At 45.6% G+C, this 27,334-nt stretch overlaps 1 protein-coding gene across 1 annotated transcript in view; it reads right to left on the bottom strand.

Annotated features, from left to right (window-relative positions):
• Trpc7 (transient receptor potential cation channel subfamily C member 7) overlaps positions 1-27,334 on the bottom strand; it is a 127,677-nt gene that overhangs the window by 84,753 nt on the left and 15,590 nt on the right. Inside the window, exon 3 of the mRNA XM_028863316.2 lies at positions 2,843-3,025. Within this exon, the coding sequence (XP_028719149.1) occupies positions 2,843-3,025 (183 nt within the window). The remainder of the gene's footprint in view (positions 1-2,842; positions 3,026-27,334) is intronic.

Below are 27,334 nucleotides of genomic sequence, written 5' to 3'. Positions count from 1 at the left end.
GAATTATACTCCTAAAGCAGAAGTCATGGAGGGTAGTTGCAGCTTCATAAGACATTTGGTCGCTCCAAGAGGAATTTTATACTAGATGATGTTCTTACTATGGGACCATTTTTAGCATTCTTGGTGGAGATATCACAGGACTAGTTAGAGAATGTCTCAGGGGACAGTAGGACATCTAGAGGCTTCAGAGGTAGTCATCACTGAATGGTAATGGTGCTTCCCTTTGACTATAGGGGATTGGATCATTTCCAGAGTAGATTTGCAAAAACTCTATGAAGAAAAAGCTCCTGCATCCACTTTTGCAGATAGAACATGAAATCACTTCAGAGACCTGGCTGAGACCACAGGGCTATAGAACGGGAGTCAGGCTCAGGATTGTCCTCTTTACCGGGGCTCCCTGGTCTTTATCTAATGGCGATGAACACTGGGCTGGACGTTAGGGCTGAGTCCTGCAAAGAGGCAACTGTTCAGATGAGAGGCACCACCTCTGTATGACAAGGCACAGTGGCCCCACGCCACTCATGTGCAAGCGTTTTCTAGACAGAGAGGCTGAGCCTGTGTTCACCTTCCTCAGACTGGTAAAATGGGCAATTTTTTTTCACTATGAGACAGAGAGTTCTGGGGTCTTGTGAGGCGTGCTGTCTTTTCTGTGAGAGAAGTAACACGTATTAAGGGCTCTGTGGTGTCTTGAAGCAAAGGCCTCTGTCGGATTGCGCATAACTCAAGGTATCTAAATGCATTTGAACATAAAATTGTTTTCTCTGTGTATCTTTTTAGTGGTCACACCTGATTAGATGCCTGTGAAAATACCAAGAATAACTAGTCTGACTTGATCTCTGTACTAATGGGCTAATCTGATAGCACATGGCCAGGGCTTTAGGCTCTATATTCTGTGTGTCTGTCTGTGTGTGTCTATCTGTCTGTCTGTCTGTTTGCTTGCCTGCCTGCCTGCCTATCATCTAACCATCTCAGGTACAAAAGGCAATGTACTTGTACACTGGCCTTGATATTTGTCATTTGCAACTCAAATGCCCACGGTAGGACTGTATTAATAAAAGTATGCTCAATTTCCTAAGTTAAAACTGGAAGTCCATTATATGATTCATAAGGCTTTCTAATATTAGGCATTTTCATTAGTAATTCACAATAGAACAAATGTCAAGAAAAACTACAGGGCTGTCTGTCTTTGCATGATGGCCTGCATGGTCTGAGAGAATCTGCCCATTGGAGGTCTTTGAAATCAGCAAGGTTAGCATTCTACACAGGTCCTTTATCATCTCCCCACCTATGGAGGCAGCAGATACTTGACATTCATGGTAGATATTTCCAGAGACCTTTATGATTCCCTTAACTGGAAAATTCCATTAGGGCAAATAATTTCCCTCATGGAACCTTTTGATTCTGACCCCGACCATCATGACCATGGGGAGCTTGGTTTCCTATCTATCTCCTTCTGTCAGATCATCTGTACCTTTAGCTGGCAATGAGAGGGATGGGGCTGGGAGGAAGTGGCCAGATATCCAGGCTTGTTGGGTGACTCTACCCTCAATTACAGTTTTGCTAGAGGACATGAATTTATATTTCAGGGGGAAAAGGGCATTGTCTATAAGGTAGGCACGGTTGTGATTACTTATAATAGTCAAATTCTGTGACTATAAACTGCAGACTCCCAGTGTCTCCTATTTCCTGGCTCTTTCAAACCCCATCATCCTGCCCTGTGGAGGGCAGGAAGCTACTCTGGCTGGCGAAGAGAGGGGTGCTTGGAAGCTTGGAGGAACTTCAAGCTCTTCTTCCCCAATGTCACACGGCCCCACAGCAGGGCTTGTTTGAAGCCAAGGCTGTGGGAAGTCTCAGCAGTTCCAGAATGAGCCTTGTGTGCTTTGGTTAAAAACAAAGCAAAATGAAAACCCGGTAAGCTCCGGGGTTCGGTTACAAATGCATTCCATAAGCTAAGAAAATAGATTTGAACTTGAAGCTTGACTTCCCCCAGCACTTGGAAAAACTCTGCTTTGTTTTTAGGGCTCAGAGCCTTAAAGAAATACATTTTCCTCAGGATTTATGATTATTATTGAAGTAAAAGAGCAGAAAATCTTATGAAACACGGAAGCCCCCTAGATGAGTCTCACGGGTTTATGTCCCTTGTTGATGGCTGGTTTGTGCCCTCTGCCTGCCCCCATTTGGATAATCAAGGAAGAGGAGAAATGCCCAGAACCCAAACTGGGGCATCAAAATACCATTTAGTTAATTTGAGACAGGGTCTTTCAGTGTAGCTCTGGCTAGGGACATGAGGGGTACCGAGCAACAGCGGCCATTGAAGACACCTTGGGGTGTATTGACGAAGAGATGAGCTTTCCCTTGGGCACTTATTTGAGCTCTGTATTAAGAACTTTTATGGGACTCTGGAGTGAACTGCCTCTAAACCTCTGAGGTCCATGGATCTCACCTCCTTTCCCTCCAAGCTGCTTTCTATATGACTATTCCTAGGTGCAGAGAGAAAGCTCAGTTGTGACATGCTTCTCGGCACAGTCTGGGATTGGCTTGCTAGCCTGTGGGAGCTCTCCTGTGAATGTGTTCTGACAGCAGTTTGGAGACTGATTTCTGTTCTCCAGGCTCAAGGCCTGCTCATGGGCTGATTGTGCTTCCTCTCTGTTGGGGGATGGGAGCCCAGGTAGAAGGGGTGGTGAAATCTGGGCACTTCTGCAAAACTGGCAGTTCCCCATCTAGGCAGAATTTGGGTGTCATCACAGTCACTTTGTGGGGACATGAATATGCATGAGCATGAAGCTAGGCCAGCGGCCCTGCAAAGCCAGGCAAGAAGGCCAGGAAAGGCGAGGAAGCTTACCTTCTTGACTTCGTATTTAATGGCGAGTTTGATCCGGCTCAGACTTGGACGGTGGTGGTCGGACCAGACTTGGAAGTTCACATCCCCATTTAAAATCGCTTCCACCTCTTCCGTGTCTCGGCACAGGTCCAGCACGCCCACCACAAAATCCTTGCATTGCATAGATAGCTTCCTGTAATCGTTCTAACAGAATAAAGAGAAATCAGGGTGCGTCACACTGAGCCCCACAGGTGGCTTGTGCAGTATTGCACCGAGGCTCAGAGTTGGCCACCAACAGTGAACCTGTGGAAGGCCTTGGAGAGGAGGCCTGTGCTGGATCCAGAATGCAAGGCTCTCAACTGGGCTTGTCTTCTCTAAGCTAGCATTTGCCGAGTTTGTGATTCACAGGCCACTTGCATCTGTCACCTCAGGTGCATGCGGAAGTCCCAGATTCCCAGATTCCTCCCTACTCACTGAGCCAGAATTCCCAGGGATTGGACCCAGGAATCTGTCTTGTGAGTTTGCCCCAAGTGATCTGTGCATCTGCCACATCCCTCCCCACCCCCACCCCCACTTTGCTCTTTCAATGCAACAGGTCCTTGTGCCCAAGGCTGAGTCAATTCTAAAGACTAGGGAAATGTCACTCTTGTATGTGCAGGTGACTGTCTCACAAGGGTTTTTTTGGAAAGCTATGGCTGGAAGGCTAAACTGGAAAACATAATGTACACAGGTGTGCTTTTTCATGTTCTGGAAAACTGGCTTGTAAATTAAAAAATGAACTGTAATTCACATCTAACATGATGCTTCTCCCCCCCCCCAACACATTTGTCTAGCAAAGTATGGCTCCTGTGCTCCTTGCCTGTTGAATAAATACTTCTAAGGTCTTGACGTTTCGCCAGCATTTCTCCTGGCTTAATGAATTGCCCCTGGATCTCTCCTTCCCCAGGCCTGTCTTTCTGAATGTCTTCGGGAGGTGTACTTCCTTTCCTAGTGACACTCCACCTTGTCTTTCTTCCCAAGGGATAGGTCAAATTCTAGACAATGATCTAAATACTGGGAAACAAAGATATTCCATGTCACTTGCACACCACCTTCCCCCAAATATCTTCCCCCGGGGCTTCCTTTTTGATTTCTTAGTTGAAATCTCACTCATGTCAAATGTTGCTATGCTAATCACTGTCAACAACCCGCAGACTCACAACCCACAGTTGGCAAACAGGACAGCTTTGCCCTCCCGAAGCCTGGACCCCTCGGCAAATAGGCAGTCGCCTGGCAGAGGAGCAGCGCAGCATTTTCCTGAGCTAATGATTTTCACTCGTCCCTGGATCCTGCACCAGAATGTCACTTTGCATTAGACAAAAAGTTCAGCGAGTGCTTGTTTGCTGGGGAAAGGGAAAGGATCAAGAAAATGTTCTCAGACAAGAATGGCCGTGCTCCATTTTATTCATAATTTAGGTAGAAAAAGGGAGTTTCAGAAACTCAGTGGAGACATGGCTGCCACAGAGCTTGGGCAGATTGGAGTGCAGGGTCTGTGGAAAGTGCTGGAGGTTTGGGCAACCAGCACCAGGCTGAGCCCCAGAAAGCTGCATTCTGTCTTTCTTTATCCCTAGAATTCACCCACTCGCCATTCATTCATTCATCCATCCATCCATTCATTCATTCATTCTCAACAATCTACTGTATACCAGGTAGTGAAGTTACTAGTGAGAAATATAACTATTGCTTCTGAGTACTGTGGGGGTGAAGGAATCTGGGGAACTACCCTCAGTTCCAAAGGAGAGCAGTGGATGACAAATGGAACATGCATGGAGCCTACCCTGGCCCAAATCATTCAAAGGTCATGTTCCTGGATGCTGAGGTTTCCCAATGCCAATAGGCAACACAGAGGAATCACCTCAGCCATCACAGAATGTGTGTGTGTGGGGGCATACCCACCTTTTCCCCCAGGGTACTCTTGAGGAGTGAGGGATAAGAGATTTAGATAGAACTACAGAGGGGAGGGAAACAGATAAAAACACAGGATAGCCTCGGGAGGGCCTGGATCCTTATCCACTGGCCCCTTCTGTCTCTTCTACAGGGCTTTTTAAAGGAATGCCAAGGGGTGGAGCAAAAGACCTCCCCCAGCACAGTCAAGTGTAGACTCTTCCAAATACCTGGTACCCACACATGCAGTCAGTCCATCCCCTTATGCAGCTGTGCTGGGTAAAGCAAGCTCAGATCTCACTAGGAAGCCTCTGTGGGCTCCCACAACCGAACCCTGTAATGGAAGGACTATCATCACTTCCAGTTGAAAGTCAAGGAAGCTGAGACCATGAGAACACATGTCTGCTCTGTGCAGTCCTGCCTTCTCTCCCTTGGGTCACAGAGGACCGTGTTTGCTGTCTGTCAGAAGAGAAGCTCTCCATGCTCACAGCAGCACACAGACTGTCTCACGTGCCTCTGCACTCATGAAGTCTGTTCCTTTCTTATCTTGGACCAGTCACCTCTGCTCCCTCCTAAGCTGGCTTCTCCATCATAGCTGCTCAAGGACACTCTGCAGCCTCCCTCCCATGCACTGCCAGCTTTCCCGCCTCCTACCGGCTCAGCATACACACATGCCATTATTTCTATGTCTTAAAAATAAATCTCTCCTGACTTCCATTACTGCTCCAATTTCCTGTAGTATTTGACAGCAAAGCTCTGAACAGAGTTGTCTCCATCCATTGTCTCTAGTTGTCCTCTTGTCTGTCTTCTTGTCTCATTTAATAACGTGTTCACAGCATGGGCTCTACAGTGGCTGTTCTGACCAGTAGCCGGCCCCCAGTTTTCCTCGCTCTGACCTGGTGACAGCGTTGACATGGCTGCCTGCCTCCACCTCCTCCACACACGTTTTCACTTGGTTTCTAGCCTGCCTTACTACCTACCATATGTTGTTTATTCTCAAATAACAACTTTCTGCATCCTGTGTTGATTTATTTTCACTATGCCTTATTTTAGAATGTCTTAAAGAAGTGTCCAGTCCTAGGCCATCTCCTTTACCTAGTGTCATGGCTCTCAGTACTTTGACCTCTCCACCACGATGACCTGTGAGCCATAACAAACCCGCTCTCTATTAAGTTTCTTTGTTGTATTTTACCACTGCAATAGGATGTGAAATGAAGACAGTGTCCCTTGGTGCCTTGGGACAGATGACATTCTTTTCAGTCTTGTCAAAGACTCTGCTGTCCATAAAGGTGAGTTATCCAGATGTGGACCTTGCTGGAATCTTAGTGAGTTGCTATGTAGGCCTGGACCTGTTTTGCTTCATCTCCTGTTAGAGAACACTCGAGTCTGCTCTTTAGGAAAGTGAGGAGGAAGGGGTTTGTACCTTATGGGGACTGATGGATGCTGGTGAGCTGTCCTGACACTCATGCTTTGGATGATTGCATGCAGCTGGACTATGAACTGTGTCTGTGCCAGACAAGAAGGAGGCCCTAGAGTTTTGCCTTTTGTAGAATGGCATATAAATGGGAAACATAGTATTTAACCCTTCGAGATCAGACTCTTTCCCTCAGCATAGTCTCTTTCCAGATCATCGATGTTGTCACATGTAAGTTCCTTTCTTTCTGTTTTGAATCTGTATGGTGGTACCACAGTTTGTCTGTCTACTCACTCGATGAAGCATTGGTTGTTCCCAGCCTTTGGCAAATAAGAACAAAGCTGCTATAAATGTCAGTGTACAAGTTTTTGTGTGAACTCAAGGTTTTCCCCATTAGAGTAAATACTAAGGACTGGGTGGCTGAGGATGTGATAAGCTCCTGTTGGATTAGTAATTTAATTCTGGAATAAGCATACCATTTTATATGGCCTGTCCTTTCATGGATCTTTGTTTTTATTTTTGTAGCTTTACATTAAATGTCAAGGCTTGACACTCTGAATCCCTTAGCTTTGTCATATATTTAAATATTTCTTTTTTTAAAATTCTTTCCTCTTTTACATAAACTTAATAGCAAACTTATCCATATGTTTAGGAAACTATGTGGGGATTTTTTTTAGTGATATTGGGTTAAATCTATAGATGAATTTCTGGTCCCAACACAGATATTGAACAGAAACCACGCAACAAAGCGTGTTGATGTGTTAAACTTCTGGTGCTCAGATTATTGTTGTAACAGCATCAGTTTAGCAAGTTATTAGTTTTCTTGATTTTATTGAAGAACTCCAACTTGTCAAAGTGATTGACAGGTAAAAATCAGGAGAGAAAACAAGAGAAGCTCATTACCAGATGGGGCAAAAGTGAAGTGACTTTCTCAGGTCGATGCTGTGGAGACGCCCACACATTTCAGGATAATTAACACTCATTCCTCAATGGAAATCTTAGAAATTGAATTTCAAAAGAATGTGGACTTCAAATATACTCCCACATGCTTCCCTTCAGGGACCTAGTATTGGGGAGGGAATATTTACTGAAAGCTTCCTCTAGAGCAGAAAAGGGAAACCAGTTAGCAGAGATATGCATGCTGGATGCCTGGAAGGAGCTTTTGTTGTAGACATGCAGCTGGTTCAGAGATGGTCGGAGTAACAGTTACAGCAAAAGTGCTTCAAGCATGGTACTGTGTCATCACACAGGCCCCGCTCTCCCATAACGTCTCATTATCCCTGAATAAGAGGATTGGGATTTCATTCCTGAAGTTCGTGGTTGGGGTTCATGGGCCACCTGATGGAACAGCTCCTGAGGGGTGCAGCCACAGAGCATTGAGAAAGAAAGTGCTTCAGCCATTGTAACAGACGACTCTTTAGAGTTACAAAGGAGAGAAGAAGAACGGATAAACAGCTGCCATGAGAAGTAGGGTTGAGGGAATCATTTCTGACCCCCCCCCCCATCCCTGCCTTCATCCCTCCTTGTGGTTTGAATGAGAAATGTCCCCCATAGACTTGTTTGTTTGAACACTCGGTCCTGGCTGGTGATGCTGCTTGGTGTGTGTGTGTGGGGGGGGGCATCTTAGGAGACAGAACTCACTGGGGGACTTGGTCGCTAGGGTTGGGGCCTTGAGGCACTGTAGCCCAGCCCCAGGTCCTGCTCAGATTCCACTTCCTGACTATGGATGCGGTATGCACCACAGACTCCCTCCCGCTCCTGACAGCATGCCCTTCCTGCCTGCTGCTGTGTCCTGCCAGCCGCCACTCATGATGTCCCTCTGGAACTGTAAGCCAGAGTGAATCTTTGTCACAACAACAGCAAAGTAAAGTAACTTCCTTCCTTCCTTCCTTCCTTTCTTCCTTCCTTCTTTCTTCCCTCCCCCTACTTTTTGAATTAAATATAAACAAAAGCAACTAGCTGAGAGCTAGTAAGGGAGGTGGTAGGTTGAAGGGAGGTCAGGTACAGTTTGGGGGAGAACAGGGAATGAATGGATCATGCTTGGGGGTGCAGGTAGTGGGGAGCAGAGTTTAAGGCTAGCCTGCGGCTGCATAGGCAGAAAGCAGCTAAAAAACAAGGCTCTATCAGAACGAGCAATTAAAACAAAACAAACACTACAAAAGAGCTCATTTGAGGCTTATGGTAATAAATTTAAGATGAGGTCAGTTAATGTGATGCATTCACCTTCTTGGGTGTCTACACAGAATAGACAGAAACTCGTTTTTTTCCAAACAGAAAGCCCAGAGGGCAAAGGAGCTGAGGAATATATAAAGGGGCGGTTTTAACGACGGCTTGTGGAAGTGAAGCTGGTGTAAGTGAAGAGGAGACTTTAGAGGGAAGGGGAAGATAACTGCATCAGAGTCTGGAGTTCCCGAGGAAGACATGGTGGAGTTGGGGACTTAAGGGACATGGAAACACTGGACGTCGCCGTCAGAATATGGTGTGCGGTGCTTTGATTGTGAAGGGTTTACGTTTATTGATCATTACAGATGAGTAGCACAGGTTGCTCACAGTAACTAGGAGAGGGTGAGGTTAAGACCACCGGAAGAAGAGAGTCCACAGAACCCAGAGTGCTGCAAGGGTGATGATGCATTCATGCTGAGACAGCAAGGCTGTAAACAGCAGTAACTGACACCATGGGGAAGTGACTGTGGGCGATCCCTACGGTGAGGACAATGACAAATAATGAATGAGATGATCCGATGAAGCGTCATTTAAAAATGGACGTTCCTGGGATGAGGGGTAGAGTAAGGTCCAGGTGTGGCAACGGGCAGCCAGGGGTACCAGCTTCAACCCCAGGACCAGTGCTGTGAACATCGTCAGGTGCAAAAGCTGTCCTAGTTGAGAGGGCTACTAGGCAGCTGTGTCCTTAGGGGGCTCCTCTTCAGAAAAAGGAACAGAGTGAACAACAGGACTTTACTGAAGGGCGTGTTCCAGCTAATGGAGTGGGAAGTACTGGAGATGAAGAAAGCTGGTGTGAGGATGGACTGGGGTACTTGGTAGGGCCCTGAAGCATCAGATGCAGTTTCTAAGTGGCTGTAAAGACACTGTTTCCCCTGGAGCTGACAGAGAAGACTCCTAACATGATGGTGTGAGGATTCTGTGAGCCAAGACAGGAGAAACAGGCAGTGTGTACTGGGCTGTGGGAGTCCAGCTCCAACCTTTCCCACCTTTGAAGGGCTCTTAGGAGGAGGAGAGAGGGATAAGAAAATATTAGATAGAAAGAGAGACCTAGCCAATGAGAAGAAAGACAGAAACATAGGATAGCTTCCGGAGGGCCTGGATCAATACCCAACAGCCTCGCCCTTTATTGAAAAGGCTTTTTATAATATGCCAAGGAGAGAGGCAAAAGACTTCCCCCCTTGCAAGATCAAAGCACACCGTATAGCCAAGTGTAGACCCTTCCAAACACCTGGTAAACATCTCCTTATACAGCCCTGTTGGGTAAAGCAAGCTCAGATTCTCTGGCCCTGAGTGAGTTCTCACTAGGAAGCCTCTGTGGGTCTCCACACCGGGCATGCGGGACGCACACAGGGCTCTATAGCTGACACAGGACTCCAGGTCACACCTGCCCTAGTGCATTTCCTTTTCCATACATCTCACTTGCTTGATGGATGTGCATGCTAAGATTTAGCATGCATGGCCGAGTTTTTATCACTATAACTGAAATCATCTGACAGATGTGAAATGCTCGGCGAGAACCCAAGTCTGGTGCTCATTATTACAGTGAAAATTGAAAATCTTTATTCCATGGTTTTGCTTTCATTCATACAATTAATTGTTTCATTCTCCTTCACCATATCAGTAAGCTCATCAAGGTAGAACTCCTTCAACACTTGTACTTTATTGGTTTTTGTTTTTATTTTGTTTGCTTGTTTTTTTTTTGTTTGTTTGTTTGTTTGCAGAAAGCAAGCTGAAGTAGGGATTCTGGGTAAATCACTTAATACAGCAAGTGACAAGAATTGGCCAACATTGTAATGCTCTGGAGCTTGCAGGGAACCTTAGCATGGATACACACCCAACTTGGTGTAGCGCTTCCAGGACCTCTTTGAATGGAGCTACAAACGCCTGTGCTGGATTCACTCCTGGAGCTTCACTCTGAAGCCCTTGGGTGCTCAGTGCAAGCAGAGAACAGAAGCTTGGAGCATGGGGATGGGGCAGAGTTCTGATGACTCACACTCTGATGCAGGACCCTGGGCATGGGGTGCTGCTTCCATACCAGACAGCGCTGACGAAGGCCTCTGGGGACACTTCGGTTTCCCACCTGGATTGACATTGTGAGGGGCTCAGCACAGCAACACATCTGTGAAGTTCCAGATTACCATGCTTGATGATCTTTTTAACAGGTCCTTTGTTGGAGTCAGAGGCTTGCTGAGGGAGGGACAGCTTAAGCTGAGGGGTGAATTTACTTCATACTTGGTTTAGTAGGATGTGCGTTAACCTGTGTAACAGATGGAAGTTGTCCCTAGGGAAATGAGATGTTTTTATTTTTCCCAAGGTCCCAAGTCTCCTATGAAACTGCCATGGTATGTGCTCCCAAACCCTGCCCACCTCCCTGAAGGGCAGGGGAAAGGTAGAGTTAGATGATACTCTGCCCACTGCGTTCACTCGCCACACCTTTTGTGATCTCGTGACTCACCCTTTCTCTGTAATGGGTCCCCGCCCACCCACATCCTGTCTGCATGGTGAAAGTTATGGGACGTGGCAGGTAAGCAAGAGGCTTGCAGCGTCCCCTGTATTGGCTCAGAGGACCTTCAGCTCATTCCTCAGGACACAGAGACACAGCCTGGCATAGTCCCAGAGGAGTCCCAGTCACAGCACATGGCTTCCAACAAAACACAGTTCTGGGGTCTCTTTGTCCTGTTGTAGCTGAAACGGGATAGAGTTGCAGATACTGCCAAATAACAGTGCCCCCCCCCCCCCCCGTTCCTTCCCAAGCTTCCAGCCATTAAGCTCACCCAAGCCACATGCACCCACATCTCTATCACAGAAGACTGGCAGCTTCTCTCATTCATTCATTTAATCATCAGAGGTGAACCATGAGTCTGTGGTGCAGGCACTAGCTGGGACCCCAAGACATCATGGAGAGTGGGTCAGGCATGTCTTTTCCTCGTGTGGCTGCTGGCCAAAGCCAATGAGGCCAGTGGGAGCCCTGGGCTGAGTTAGATGGTGGGCTCTCTTGCTTGTGAAATTGGAGCTCAAGTCTACACTCAGCCTGTAGTAATCCTTGGAAAAACGTTTCCTTTCCAACAAACACTATTGGTAAGATGTAGAAACTGGGTAAGAATGTGCTACCCCAAAGGCTGAGGGACTCCCAGGAACCTCCCCTTGGAAAGTATGTGCTCACTGAGCTGACTTGCACTGGAACTATAAGGGGGAAAGAGGTGGTTACACTGGTAGATGATTTTAGTATATGCGAAGAGTGTTAAATAGCCTCTGAACAAAGAGCCCCTAAGTACCTATGCCGTGCCAGGGGCTGCGCTAAGTCTTTGAGATGCAACCATAAGCAAAGCAAGTAGCCACTACTCTTGTGGAGCTTGCATTTCATGGGGGGTTGGGGAGTGGGAGGGTGGGGTTTGGGGGGACAGAGGAGGAAGGCTGCCTAGGGAGGTCCCTGTTTTATCCAGATGGTGGGGCAGGAGCTCCCTGAGGAGATGGTTTTGAATGGAGTGAGGGGGGGGGCAGCGATGCAAATTTGTGATATGTTCCAGATGGTCCCCAGAGAGAGTGCAGAGCACAAAGGGAGAGTGCCAGGGGTTGGTGAGGAAGAGCTGGAGGGGCAGTGACTGGGGCAAAGTGAGCAAAGGAAGAGCTGAGGCCGAGGGAGCAGCCGTGAGCAGATGGCTTCTGAGGACTGTCCTCTTCTTCCTCTGGGGAGATGGAAGTCATTGGAAGACCTCGGGCACCATCTGATTCATGCACTGAAAAGATCAGTCTGGTTGCTAGGATGGAATGAATTGCAAGGAGCAGGAGCAGAAGCAGAAGAACCAATTAGGGTGCTGTTCCGGTCACCTAGAGGAGAGGTGAAGGTGGCCAGAGCCTGGAAAAGTAGTCCAGGAGTTAGGGCGTGTAGAGCTCCGGAGGTCTGTACATGATGCTCTGAGAGTTTGCGGATAGATTGGATACAGAGCATAGGGAAAGGAGAGTCAAGGTGACTCTGAGGTTTGGGGCTTCAGCAGCACTTAGCAACCCCCTTCCAGTCTCAGGAGAAGCCCCCCCTTTCCCACTGACACCAACTGTGGTCAGTGGAGACAACATGGGGCTGGGAAGGACAATCTGGGGGTTCCAACTGGGCCTGGGGACACCAGGTCTTCTTTATCCCCCTGAGTGGCTGATTGCTTTCGAGAGAATGATGTGCCCTAGGTCTTGGGGCAGAATAGAAAGGTGGGGAGATCTAGGGGACATGAAAATAGAGCAAGAAGCCCCAACTCTGGAATCTGGCTGAGGCTTTGCCCAGCAACAGAACAGAATCACAGTCTAATTAACAGTTGCCCAAGGCTTTCTCCTCTGTCCATCCACAAACCTGCTCTTGTCCCCGTATCCCTCAGAGGCCCTATTTACAGGGAAAGGACCTATATGTAACCCCTCATATGCCACTCTATTAAATTATAATTCCACCCAAGGCATTTCTGAAGCCACCTTATCCATTTCTCCTGACAAAAGATGGGCAGGGGGCCTCTTAGCAAGCTTTTGAGATGTATTTCAAGAGTGCCCAAAGGTGTACACATAGCTAACACTAAGGCAATTGATTGCTTAGTCTTTTCCATAGGAGCCTATACCCATACGTGGGTAGTCTTGATTTCGCTTGTACTCTCTCAGGAAGCCCACGCCTCTGCTTAGGTGTGTCTTTCTTTCTGAGGGTCTTCCCTTCCCTTAACACTCATGCTTAAGCCTGTATTAAACTATCTTTGATAAAACTGCCAGCCCTGCTTCACTGAACTGGCTAATCCTGAACTTCTTTACAGTGTTGAAGCAACAAACCCCAGTTTAGGCTGAGTCAAGGTCCCCCAAATCTAAGCAAATGTCTCAGGTTGTTGAGGGTGGCAGCCTGGAGCTGTGTCCCAGTCCCTGAGCACTAAGCATCACCCACTGCTATCCACCACGGGCCCAGAAGACCCCCCCCCCCTGTAAACATGGATGATGCTCATTTGCAGAGGACTGAGTTTGGAGCTGGCAGTTACACAGTCTTATGTGGCAATAGCTGACAGATAAAGATGGACTGTGATTTGGCATATCCTCATCAGAGATGGCTTCTGCCATGTTTGGGTAGTCAAGGAAGACACCCTGGATGAAGTAAGGGTAGAGGGCTGAGCCCAGAAGGAGAAATTAGTCACCCAGTTTTAGAGGTGGAGGAAGCCAGGCTGAGGGCATGGGGTGAAGAGAGGCACAGAGACAGAAAAGCACAGCACGGGAATCTGCAGCAGGCTGAGCTGCAAGGCAGACAAGGGCAAGCAAACAGGAACTGGACCACAGAGAGGTCTAATTCCCTGGTAAGCCTCAACGTTGCCCTACAGGCAGTGTCTTGTCTCTGATTTGAGCTTAGGTGTGACTGACTGTCTGAGTGATGTGGTGGGAAGCAGCAGGATCGTCAGGTCACAGCGGTGGTATGGATTCTGTTCTAAGATTGAGAGTGCAGAGCACAGAGCTCAGAGTGTGATGTGCTTGAGACCTAACACTGGGGAGGGACTTTCCTAACCATGCTGACAGCTGATATGATTATAAATGATTTTTCTTCCACACAAATGCATTTTTATATTAATAATGTGTCACTTAGTATAACCAGAAAAAAAACCTGTGGCTGTGTTACGGTTTTTAAACCCTTCCTGTTTTGCTTTGGAATGCATGTGCTGACCACTAAGTCCCCGTGGAGATGGGAACTCACCTGTGTCGCTTTCTTAGCCAGGGTTGCAGTTGTTTGTGCCTTGAATCTGACAAATTGAGACTTTTTTCAGATAAAAGAAAATCCAAAAGTTTAGAGCAAATATGGCCTATGCACCATATACTAACTGTATCTTGTGAAAACGGTTCAGGGAGGCACTAATTTGAAATTGGCATTGCCAGGTGACAGCCTGAGAGAGCATTAGGTCATGACCCAGGTGACAGCCTGAGAGAGCATTATGTCTCGACTTCCCTGATTATAGATTCAGAATAAGAAATGAGCATGAGATTTGTTGTGAAGTCATTAGGTGCAGTATATGTATAGAAGCACATTTGGAAATTGCTTGTGATTGCTGAAAATGCTATTGATTAAGAAGGACTAATAGCTAGATGGCAAAGTAGCAATTAAAACATGTGGAACCTCCTGATGATAAAACAAAGAGCACAGGATCAGGTTAGGCAAATGCGGGCTGTGATTTCCCGGCCGAGGGCCTCACTGGGCCTCCTCTGCACACCACTCTCTGTGTCCTGCATTCCTCCTCACCACTGCTAAGATCCTGCCCTTCTCACAGCTCCAAAGGATAACTCCAGGATGTCTGTCCTGCATGCTTGGAGAAGCCCTCTGTTTCTGCCCTGGGCTCCTACAGCAGCTCTTCATTGCATTTAAATAACTCTGGTCAAGTGCTCTGTGTTTTGACACTTAACAAATCAAATTTATTCATTTGTATATTCCAGCCCAGGAATGACATCCTATAGGACTTGTAAAATAATGAACTGATTGAACGTATGCAGTCTGGCTTAAGAATCTTTGTTTCTGGGGGCTGGAGGGATGGTTCAAAGGTCAAGAGAACTGGCTGTTCCTGCAGAGAACCTGGGTTCTATTTCCAGCACCAATATGACTGATCACAACTGTCTGTAACTCCAGTCCATAGTGTGTGATGTGGTGCCTGGACTTCATGAGGAAAACATTCATACACACGAGAGAAGGGTGGAGGAAGGGAGGGAGAGACAGAAAGGAGAGACAGAAAGGAGAGAGAGAGAGAGAGAGAGAGAGAGAGAGAGAGAGAGAGAGAGAGAGAGAGAGAGAGAGAGAGAGAGAATATCTTTGTTTGTGAGAAGTTGGGAGTAGTAGGTGTTAGTGTGTGGACCATTTAGGGAACATTTGGTTTAAGTCTTGAAACAGAGCTGTTTGTTAAGAAGGGCAGTTATCCTGGGCATAGATGGATGCAGTGACTATCCATAAGTTCTGGAATACATAGGATGTGTGTGTATGTGGTGTATGTGTGTGTGTGTGTGTGTGTGTGTGTGTGTGTGTGTGTGTGTGCTTGTAAGTGATCAGAAAAGTCAGATTCTAGTGTTTGTTTCAAACTGACTTGTCTAATTAATAAGTGGATAACACAGAAATAAATGTTATACCTGTTCTGTAAACTAAGAGAATGAGCCTTTTGGCATGATTTCCTAGAACTCCACAGCTTCAGCTCTCACCTGTAAGCTTTTATTCCCAGGCTTTTACCTCCAGACCCAGCCTGCAGTGTGAGAGCTGACTGGACTACCACTTTCAAACCAACCAAGCAGAAACCTCAAAGTCTGCATGCCCTGAACCGAACACAGGTCTTCCTTCTGTGGATTCCTCAAGCCTCATTTGCTTTCTGTGTCCACCTGCTCGGCCTCCAGAGCTGGTGTTCTAGGCTCATCCTGTCTCTGTCAGTTTGTTACCAAGATCCAAAACAAAATGTCTCTTCCCTCTGACCGCTGAACCCATACCCACTGTCCTGGTCTTGATTTGCGCCCTTATCATTTACGTGTTGGCCTACGTGCTAGCTTGCCCATTGGCCAGTTTACCAACCACAAGTTCATCTACCCAGACACCAGACTATAAGGGAAACTCAGTGTCCTGTATGCCTTGACATACCTTGCTACCACCAACCCCTGTTCAGAAACCAAACTTTCCTCCAGACACACCTGTGCCCCAAATCCTCTGAGCCCACTCTGTCTCGGTGCACACTCACTCACACACTCACACTCATATTCACACTTTCCTTTCCATCACCCATTTGACAAACTCCTTCAGATCACTGAAGCCTTTGCTCACTTAGCCAGTTCACTGTTGGTCTTGTGCTTTCTTCGTTCTTTTTTTTCGTTACTGTGAACCATCCTGTGACATCTCCTTACCCTTCAGCCTCTTCCCTTGTTTTGAGGACAGAGCCCAGATCTCATTCCCTCTGCATCTTTAGTCCCTGCTACAGGACTTGGCACAAAGAGGGAAACTATCCTTTGCCGATGAATGTTTTAACTACTTAGATCATTTCTTATCTGCAAAATGGGAACAATAGTTCCTTCTTCCGTTTCAGTTAAGAGATTGTCTATAGCTGCCTAGTATTTTGGGATTAATCCTCTATAGTTCATAAAGTTGTGTGTGTGTGTTCTGTATGGTAATGTTCTACAGAAATTAGTAGCAGAAAAGGCTCCAAGCATTGGGGGTTATTAAGGGATGATGTAGCCTGAGAACATGGCCCTTCAGAATGAGGATAAGAAGTGGAGCAATGGACGGACTCTGCCAGGGTCAGGTGACAGAACCTGGGTCTTTATTGTTCTGGAGTTGTCTCCCTGTCCACACCCTGTCCCACTCCTTTATGACATAATTTCACTTGTCACATGTGGCATGACCTGGGAGAGTTTGACCACAGATTCCAAGCTGTTCAGTTCCCTGCAGTAACGTCTCAAGTGTAACGACCACATGAGCACTCAGTAAAACTTGTGTGGCATGTATGAGTGAAGAACAGAGTCAGCACTGCTTCAGGTCTGATTTCCAACCCGTCTGCAGAGGAGAGCTACTATTTAAAGGATTCAGTTCTGGGATTTCCAATCTGTCTGCAGAGGGAAGCTACTATTTAAAGGATTCAGTTCTGGCTCCTGATGTTTTCAGCCTCATTGGAATTTTTTTCTATTCTTGCACATTTTCTGGAGCTCATTTCCATGTTTATGTTAAAATATCTACTTTAAGCCCATAAAACATCAAGTTTCTAATGTGCTGTGCCAAAGTGTTGAGTGGACTCTTTGGAGAATGAACTTCCAATCCAATAAACACCTGAGAAGAGACATTGTTCCCAGAGACTGTTCGGGCAGTCTTAGGCGCAACAGGAAAAGACCCAAACTAGCCTTGTCACACCACACGCAGGAGAAGCTGTGGAGAGCTCCTAACAGACAAATCACCAAGCCCTATCATGCTGACTGCTGGTGGCTGTAAGCTGATGTGCCCAAGAAGAGGTTGATGGCTCCTGCCTGTCAGGATCAAGCAGGTGAGGGATGACAGGGAGGGGAGAAAGAGAAGGACAGGAAGGAGGTGACAAAATTGACAGGGAGGGCGGAGGAAGGGGAGAAGGAGAGGAAGGGAGTGGGAAAGAGGGACGATCATCTTTGCCATCAGTAATTAGCAATCTTTCCTAGGAGCCTGGGAAGCCACTGAGTATTGTGAATGTCATACTATATAGGACAGGGTGGTGTAAGAGCAGAGTGATGTGGTACACGAATACACCACTCAGCATTTGGGCAGCCTCTTTCTGTTTGGACCTCCAACATTCTTAGGTCACTGTAATTTTGGGAGACTAGAAATACTTTTTTGAATCTTCTACCACTGCCTCTATTAGTACCTGAGCTTGTGGACTTACCTCCTGGCCACTAGCAGTAGGAGGAGAGTGCATGGGAGGAGAGGGCAGGTGGAGGAACTGTAACTGCAGTGGGAGGAGAGGAGATGGAGGAACTGTAACTGCAGTGGGAGGAGAGGGCAGGTGGAGGAACTGTAACTGCAGTGGGAGGAGAGGAGATGGAGGAACTGTAACGGCAGTGGGAGGAGAGGAGATGGAGGAACTGTAACTGCAGTGGGAGGAGAGGAGATGGAGGAACTGTAACTGCAGTGGGAGGAGAGGAGATGGAGGAACTGTAACTGCAGTGGAGGAGAGGGCAGGTGGAGGAACTGTAACTGCAGTGGGAGGAGAGGAGATGGAGGAACTGTAACGGCAGTGGGAGGAGAGGAGATGGAGGAACTGTAACTTCGGTGGGAGGAGAGGGCAGGTGGAGGAACTGTAACTGCAGTGGAGGAGAGGGCAGGTGGAGGAACTGTAACTGCAGTGGGAGGAGAGGAGATGGAGGAACTGTAACTGCAGTGGGAGGAGAGGAGATGGAGGAACTGTAACTGCAGTGGGAGGAGAGTGCAGATGGAGGAACTGTAACTGCAGTGGGAGGAGAGGAGATGGAGGAACTGTAACTGCAGTGGGAGGAGAGGAGATGGAGGAACTGTAACTGCAGTGGGAGGAGAGGAGATGGAGGAACTGTAACTGCAGTGGGAGGAGAGTGCAGATGGAGGAACTGTAACTGCAGTGGGAAGAGGGGCAAATGGAGGAACTGTAACTGTAGTGGGAGGAGAGGAGATGGAGGAACTGTAACTGCAGTGGGAGGAGAGGAGATGGAGGAACTGTAACTGCAGTGGGAGGAGAGGAGATGGAGGAACTGTAACTGCAGTGGGAGGAGAGGAGATGGAGGAACTGTAACTGCAGTGGGAGGAGAGGAGATGGAGGAACTGTAACTGCAGTGGGAGGAGAGGAGATGGAGGAACTGTAACTGCAGTGGGAGGAGAGGAGATGGAGGAACTGTAACTGCAGTGGGAGGAGAGGAGATGGAGGAACTGTAACTGCAGTGAGAGGAGAGTGCAGATGGAGGAACTGTAACTGCAGTGGGAGGAGAGGAGATGGAGGAACTGTAACTGCAGTGGGAGGAGAGGAGATGGAGGAACTGTAACTGCAGTGGGAGGAGAGGAGATGGAGGAACTGTAACTGCAGTGGGAAGAGGGGCAAATGGAGGAACTGTAACTGTAGTGGGAGGAGAGGAGATGGAGGAACTGTAACTGCAGTGGGAGGAGAGGAGATGGAGGAACTGTAACTGCAGTGGGAGGAGAGGAGATGGAGGAACTGTAACTGCAGTGGGAGGAGAGGAGATGGAGGAACTGTAACTGCAGTGGGAGGAGAGGAGATGGAGGAACTGTAACTGCAGTGGGAGGAGAGGAGATGGAGGAACTGTAACTTCGGTGGGAGGAGAGGGCAGGTGGAGGAACTGTAACTGCAGTGGAGGAGAGGGCAGGTGGAGGAACTGTAACTGCAGTGGGAGGAGAGGAGATGGAGGAACTGTAACTGCAGTGGGAGGAGAGGAGATGGAGGAACTGTAACTGCAGTGGGAGGAGAGGAGATGGAGGAACTGTAACTGCAGTGGGAGGAGAGGAGATGGAGGAACTGTAACTGCAGTGGGAGGAGAGTGCAGATGGAGGAACTGTAACTGCAGTGGGAGGAGGGGGCAGGTGGAGGAACTGTAACTGCAGTGGGAGGAGAGGAGATGGAGGAACTGTAACTGCAGTGGAGGAGAGGGCAGGTGGAGGAACTGTAACTGCAGTGGGAGGAGAGGAGATGGAGGAACTGTAACTGCAGTGGGAGGAGAGTGTAATTTTACTCAGTAAATGGAAGTAGAAGAAAAGTGCACCCCTTTTCTTTGCTCCACCTTTGAGGATTTTGAGGTGCACTTATTTCAGAGTACCTTGTTCCTATGTTTGATTTTATGACATGTACAGTTGATTCTAATCACATAGTTTATAAATAGAAAAAAAGAAAGATGTTTAGTTCATCAATGTCAAAAGAGATTTCTGGCTTGTTACATTTGAGTGGCACAGAGATTTTACTTTTCAGTCAATTGCAGTTGTCTCATTTCTTGATTGGCATAAAATGGACTCTTTTGTATCCAGGGGCTAAAGTGGCATTTACCAGCTTCTCATGACTCATGGGCTACATAAAAACATAACTTCTTATCTGCATATAGTCCAAAATCCAAACTCTACAGTAATAGTGAAACACTGAAAACAAACCTAAAGGAAATGAATCGAATGTCTTGATTTGAGATGATACAGCTTCATTTGCTGTTTAACATTTGTGTCTGAGAACTCCGTACTGCAGTGAAATGGACAGATGAGGAATCATTTCCCCTGCCATCTTCCTCCACTGGCATTTTCTCAGGTGAGCCCTCATTCATGGTGTTGACCCTGCTTCAGTCCCTGGGAAGCCATTGGACTGACACAGATTCAGTTCTGTTGATGGTGATGGCAGAGTGTTCTAGGAATTGATACTTATTGAGTGATGTCCTAACTTAAGGGGGGAGGGGTGCGCCAAAGTTATAGTACTTGAGAAAAAGACAGGATCATAAATTGTTTATACATTCCTGACAGAAGTGTACAAGACAAATTTATGCATCTAAAACTACATCATCACCCACCATCGCCACCACTAGATCCTCCAACTTGGTAATTTGTTATAGAAATTATAGGATAAAAAGGTAGATTATTGAATCTACTCTGAAAAAAGGGATATAAAAATAATAGGATAAAAGGGTAAATTACTGAATCTACTCTGAAAAGAAAAAAAGAGGATATAGTTATAAGATAAGAGGTAGATTATTGAATCTACTCTGAAAAAAAAGACAGAGAAATGATTGGAAAAAGGGTAGATTATTGAATCTACTCTGAAAAGATAAAGAATATAGATATGATAGATAAAAAGGTAGATTATTGAATCTACTTTTAAAAAGCAACTACCAGTTTTAAATATTTTGCATTAGATTGGATTTTTGTATATTGTATACAATTTTTTACACTGATACAAATTTGAGATTAATTTTGTTAGAACATACTATACTATATACACTTCTAATCTTGTTCAAGGTATTATACCTATACAGCTCATTTAACAATGTAATGCAAATTTATAGTCCTTGAAAGTTATTATTACCAACTAATTAGGATATAAAGAATTGCTGGTTAGTAATTAGTCACCTATTACAATCAAATTTGTACTCATAAATAGTTTTCAAGGTCAAACAGATATATTTTAGATAGACAGGTCATCTTCAAACACTTCAGAAATGTACAGAATATGGCATTTGAGATGTTTTAATAACATAGATTCTTTTATTTTTATGACTATGAGACATGTCTGCTCCTGATAGCACCATTCAACTTCAGAGAAGATGATGGGCATCAAAGAAACTCCATATGGAGTTTACTTTCAATGTGACAAAAGTTAGCCACTAAACAAGAAATTGCCTTAGCCTCAACTGCTGACAGTATGCTGTCCAAATGGACAAGCAAAACACAAAAGAAAGGACTGCCAAACCTTGCCAAGGCAAGGTAGGAAGGCCCTTTAGAAAATCTTGCTTCACCACATGAACTGTAGACTTGTGGCTGTGTCTGTGGAGCCCCCATGGGACTGGAATCTGAATATGGAAGATGATTGTTTGGCTCAAACTGTTTGGGGGCCACCCAGGCAGGGGTATTGGGATCCATCCCTGGTGCATGGACAGGCTTTTGGGAATACGGTGCTTGGGGTTTGATGCCTTGTGCAGCCTTGGTGCAGTGGGAAGGGGCTTGGACCTGCCTAGGCTCAGTGTGCTGGGCTCTGCTGACCCCCCATGGGAGAGCTTGATTTGGAAGATGTGGGGATATGGGGTAGCTTGGGATAGAGGTCTGGGGGGGGTGGGAGGAGGGAAGAGGTTGGATCTGTGGGTGGCATGTAGAGTGAGTAGAAATTTTCTTAATAAAGAAAAATGAAAAAAAAAAAAAAAGGAAAATCTTGCTTCACTGATGAGTCTGTCAGATATGCTAGGCCTGTAGACTGAAGATGATACCCCAACATTGCAGAGAAATCTTGGGTGACTGTCCAGGCAGCCAGCTGTTTTTGTCATTTCTCACATTTTTTTGGAAGTTGCTTGTTTGTACTTCCTGCTTACTTAGGTAATATTATTTCCTTCTTGGGTCTCTGACAGAGTTGATATAGTTATAATTATAGTTTTCTTTGTTAACAAATTCAGAAAAGAAACTCGCTAAAGAGGTGTAAAGTGTATTAGTTTGAAAGACATCAAAAGAAAGTTTTGGGTTAATACAAGTTAAGATAGAACATGAATTGGATACACTTTGGATTCACCAAAATGAGATAAAATATGAAGTATTTTCTCTGAATCTGTCAAATGTTAATGGACTGGACATTGTTAATGTAATTCTTGACTGTCTATATTGTATGTACTTATTGTGTATAGTTTTTCTTATATAAGTTATAACCTTCTTTTATTATTTTAGACAAAAAAGGGGAAATGTGGTGACATGTTGTGTACACCAATAAAATTTACCTGAAGTGTTCTCTGATCTTCAGGTATATTTTTTTAGGGTGCACAATATATCACCACAGTAATTGGTCAAAAATCAAATTCCTAGGAGTGAAATAGTGGAGGAATGGATGGAATAACAGCTAGAGGGAATACTGGAATGTCCTAGAAATCACAGAAATAAGCATGTGCAACTTGGGAATTGGTATATGTTGATGACGACAATGAAGTTGGAAGGCAGACTATTTAGTGGATGATGCTAGGATACCATTTGCTTAGAAAAAGTAAATCTGTTAGAAACTCCCTGTCTATATAAAGGAAGCTTCATTTGTACTGAGACAAACATGACCACTAAGTCTATGAAAAAACAGGGTAGGAGAGAATATTTAGGACTTTAGGAGACAGGGAAAGACGTCTTTTTGAGCAAGACTATACCTCCAAGCTATTTGAAAGCCAAGCATTTACAAAAGCTCCACAGACACATTTAACAGATTTTATGTCTCAGAAGGCATTTCCCCAAAGTATTCACAACCAGGAAGGTTTCTCTTACTTATTCCTTACCGGTCTATATTGAGAGTAGTTATAAAGAAACTGTATGACTGACCTCCCCTGCCTCAGAGCCAGGAGAAGAATGGTGGTATACACAGAAGCCTTGCCGGGTTGCCTCCTCAGCCTATTGGTATAGGTCTGGGCCATATATCTGGCCACATTTCTCCACGTGCCACAGAACATGCCTAAAAACAGAAGGCTTTTCTGTTCCCTCAGTAGGTCATCACTCAATAAACATCAGTCCCTAGAAAACTTAAACATCACCATCACCAAAACCAAATCTGGACAGTCCAATAGCTTCCCAACCTAAGCATTTCTGTGGGAGTTCAGGGGTCAAGACAGGGTCCAGTGGAGAACATGAAGGGAACAGGTGGGGAAAATGGTTTCTCAACTGTCCATCAGAGCCCAGGTAGGGAGTGCTCATACACAGACTTTAAACGGCAAATCAAAGTCATGGTGTCTTCATTTTTCTGATTTGTTTCAGGTAGACACAAAGGACATAGTTCTTAAGTGACTAGCTCATATCCGTGTCTTGATATTGGAGTGCTCTGATGTGACTGGTCTTCAAGAGGCAGGAAAGAATAGGAACTTATTTTTGAAGGCTCCAGTGTCCATGAAACTTTAAAAACTAAATTTGCCATACTTTTTTTTATTGTAAGAATGTAAGCCGTGGTCCTTATGATAGACCAAAACGCATGTACCATTTAATCTCTGCAGCGACATGATGGCATGTACCATTCATCTCTGCAGAGACAGGTGTCAGCCTGGGAGAAAGTGTTCTCTGGGTGAAACAGGAAGGGATTGCTTAGTGAGCATGGGAATGGACAGAGGACAGACTGCAGACACAGAGACTATTACACTAGAAAGTGGACAGACAGAAGCAATGTAGTAGATACAAGTTGCATTTCTCAAACCAACAAGAGCTATAGATGACCTGTCTGTGTAAACACTGGAAGGGAGATCTTTGGGGAGGGTGAGAAAATAGCAAATGGGAGCAAAGCAGGAGCAACAGTACATTTATGGTGTTTGTCAGTGGGGTTCATCGCAGTCATTCAGATCTTCGCACTTGGGGTCTGGAAAGAGCAGAGTGGCAACCAAGGCCTGGGAGTGTCATTAAACTTCGCTCTGTGTCTCACAGCTGGTCACCGAGAGAAAGATGGTTCCAGTCTTCATCACTCCTGGGTTCCATGTTGTCTTATCCTTCTGCTACTCTGGTTTCAAAGTCGAAGGTGTTTATTTGGGGAGGGGAATAAAGCTCAAGATGAAGGGAGTCAAGCACAGGGTATTTGTACCACCCTGGGTTGAAAATATCAAACTATGTATTTTTAGATGGTAGGATTAATTGTGACTCTTGGCTCCACCCACTTTTCCATGATTCTAAACATTTCTATAATGAATAGTGTTTTATTTTATTATCTCCAAGTTCAAACCAGAAAATGCCTTCCTCACTCTTGTGAGGGCCAGCGTCTTGGAACCAAGTTTCTTTTTACTGCTTCTGCCAGCTTTGGTCTTACCTTTACCATCCATCCCTCTTCCCTAACACACACACACACACACACACACACACACACACACACACACACACACAGAGACATGCATATACACATGCACACATGTACATATACATGCACACACATACACACATGTGTACACACACATATGCATATACAGATACACAGACATGTATATACAGATACACAGACATGAATATACAGATACACAGACATGAATATACAGATACATATACATATACATACACATACACGTACACACATGCATACACAGGCATATGCACACACACACACACACACACACACACACACACACACACACACGCTTTTATGAAATTCTCATAATTTGGCCTTGGTTGACAGAAAGCATCAGAAAGTAGCCCTCTGTTTCCTTCAGACTGACATCCTAATTTGGAACTGCCTCTGGCTTCCCAGGAGTGCTGCTGACCTACCTCTCTCTGCCCTCCTGTGAAGCTCAGCCTGGATTCTAGGTCTTCACCTCCTCTAGTTCATCTCAGCCTGGTCTTTCCTCAGTGTATAAAGTTGAATTCATGTCCTTCCTGGGCCATGAACATGCGACCTTACTCTGTAATGAGGCAGTTGCATGTAGAACTAATCATAATGAAGCTCTGCTGCAGAAGGGTGAGCCCGCAACCCACAGTTATGGCACACCTTTAAGAAGGAAAGAGACACAGAAAGACACAGGGAACTTTCCCCGTGACAGCAGTGGCAGGGATGGGAGGGATGCAGGGACAAGGGAAGAATCGGTAGCAGTAACGAGCGACAGGAAGCCTCTGCTCACACCGTGATCTGGACTGCTAGCCTCAGTAGTACGGTTTAATAAACTTCTCTTGTAAACCAGTGTTTTGGGCACTAGGCTAGGGCGGCATGGAAGACTCAGACTCAACTGAGTGTTCCAGGAAGATGCTGGGTGCCCCGAAAGGACTTACTCTGCTCAGTCTCCTGTTGGCTTGCAATTTTCACCGCTCCCCACCCCCACCCAAGGAAGGAAGGAATGCATGTCTACTGCCCGAAGCCACGCCAGAGGAGTAGCAGGTGGCAATTGACTTCAGGGCATCGGTTTACCAAATCCTGATGGTGAATCTCAGATAGGCAAGGCCCTGAGAGCCCGGGGCCCCAGAATGTCTCTTGCTACTGCTGTGTCTTTGCGTGTTTGCTGCTGCCATTTTCCTCTGGTATCTGGCACGGTGTGAATGGTGTGGGGAGATCCCCACTGCCCTTAGTGCAGTGTGATCATCTCTTGGATATATCCTGTTCTACTGGGCATTTTTACCTGGAAATTGTTATGAAGATGATTTCCTCCTAAGCTGTGCTGCTGAACAGAAGCAATGATCTTATACAATAATAGTGTTAGTTCAAATAGGATTTTGATGATTGAGGATTTTAATAAATATAATAAAGGATTATGGTAGAGGTTAGTTTAGTGGAAAAATTAACATAGGTAAGGCTGCAGGGGATAAAAAAGAAAACAAGGAAGTGTCACACAGCTACAACACATGAGTTTCTATTGAGGAGCCATATAGACTGTGACTTAGGTTAATGATTAAAAAAAAAAAAAAAGTCGAGTCCCAGTAGCCCAGCTAGCTTAAATTCTTTTAACCTTATGCTGAGAGATATGTTCACAGGTTTCAGAGTGCATCATAGCTGAAACAAAGCTTTGAAAATAACTTAAAATTAGACTAAGATGTTTTTGTCAAATAACTTTGGGATGAAAAACCCAAGAAGACAATCTAAAGTTTTAGAAAGGAACATAGCTAAGTGAGGGACTCATTAAGGTCAGGGATCAAAAACAAAGCAGCCCAGTTATCATTAGCTGACCTGCCTTTCTTGCTAGGATGGGATGATGATTAATTCCTTGTGCCCATTTCTGCCTTCCTCTTCCTGATATAAAAACTGTTGATGATGGGTATGCACGCCAAAGATTTAAAGTAAAGCTGACTGGTTCTTCTTCATATATAAAAGTTTAGATTTGTGATTCTTCTAAGATTTCTTATAATGTTACCTTTTGCAATAAATAATAAAATATTTGGTCCTTTCTTTGTAACCACAAAATGCAGCCTTCCAGTAAAAGAATTGGCTGAAAAAAATACCTTGCTTGCTCACACTCTGTTAATCTATAACAAGTTGCTTGGACATGAATATATGTGGGTTCTTGGGACAACTTGTTTTTCACCTGTAATACGAAAAATGTTTAATCATGCAAGGGAAAACATGCTGTTTTTTCACTTGTGTTCATTGTAATGATTCACTTGAAAAATAGATTGTAACCACATAATTTTTATATTGCTTGAAAGATTTTGCTGGGGTATATAAGCTGTAAAGGAAAAAAAGTGAGTTAGAAGGAAAACATCAAGAGAGTAAAAGGAAATGATAAAGAATGAGAGAAGGAAATAACCAGGAAGGATGCAGAGGGAAAATAAAAGAAGAATAAAGAAGTCAGAAGAAGTCAAGAGAGTGTGTGTGTCTTTTCCCTTACTCCCTCACTGACTCCATGGATCTCCTTCAAGCCCTGTGCTGCTGGGCTGGTTCTCAGGCTGCCGTAATCTAGTACAAGCTGTGGGTTAATACGAATCAGAGATAAGGTTCAAACCTTCCTTCAACAAAAAGCTTGTTTGCTCCAGGAAAACAGCAGAGGGACAAAGTGTCCTGAGAATTGGAAAGATCCAGCGGGAAGATAAAATGCAGTGGGCTCCTCCCTGTTCTGGAACCATCACTTCTGAGCCTACTCTCTGCTAGGCCCATGATCCCCGTGCTTCCCACCAGTGTGGCAGGCTGTGGAACACAGCTCTCCCTCTCCAGGCCAGCCTGCTCTCTGCTCTATAGGGTTTCTGTCTTAGAGGAGAAGCCAAGGAGCTGACTCTCCTCTGCCTCCCTTCCCTGTGCCTCTCCCAGCAATGAGAGGTCCCAGGGACCAAATCTTGGCCCTGAAAAAACTCCTGACAAAGATGTCCAAGAGGCAGCCATGTCCTCCATCGTGTGGCTCTTCTG

Source organism: Peromyscus leucopus, chromosome 5 (genome assembly GCF_004664715.2).
Source record: "Peromyscus leucopus breed LL Stock chromosome 5, UCI_PerLeu_2.1, whole genome shotgun sequence".
NCBI classification, from domain to species: Eukaryota; Metazoa; Chordata; class Mammalia; order Rodentia; family Cricetidae; genus Peromyscus; species Peromyscus leucopus.
The sequence above is the reverse complement of the archived record's forward strand: the minus strand, read 5'-3'. Positions and strand labels throughout refer to the sequence as shown.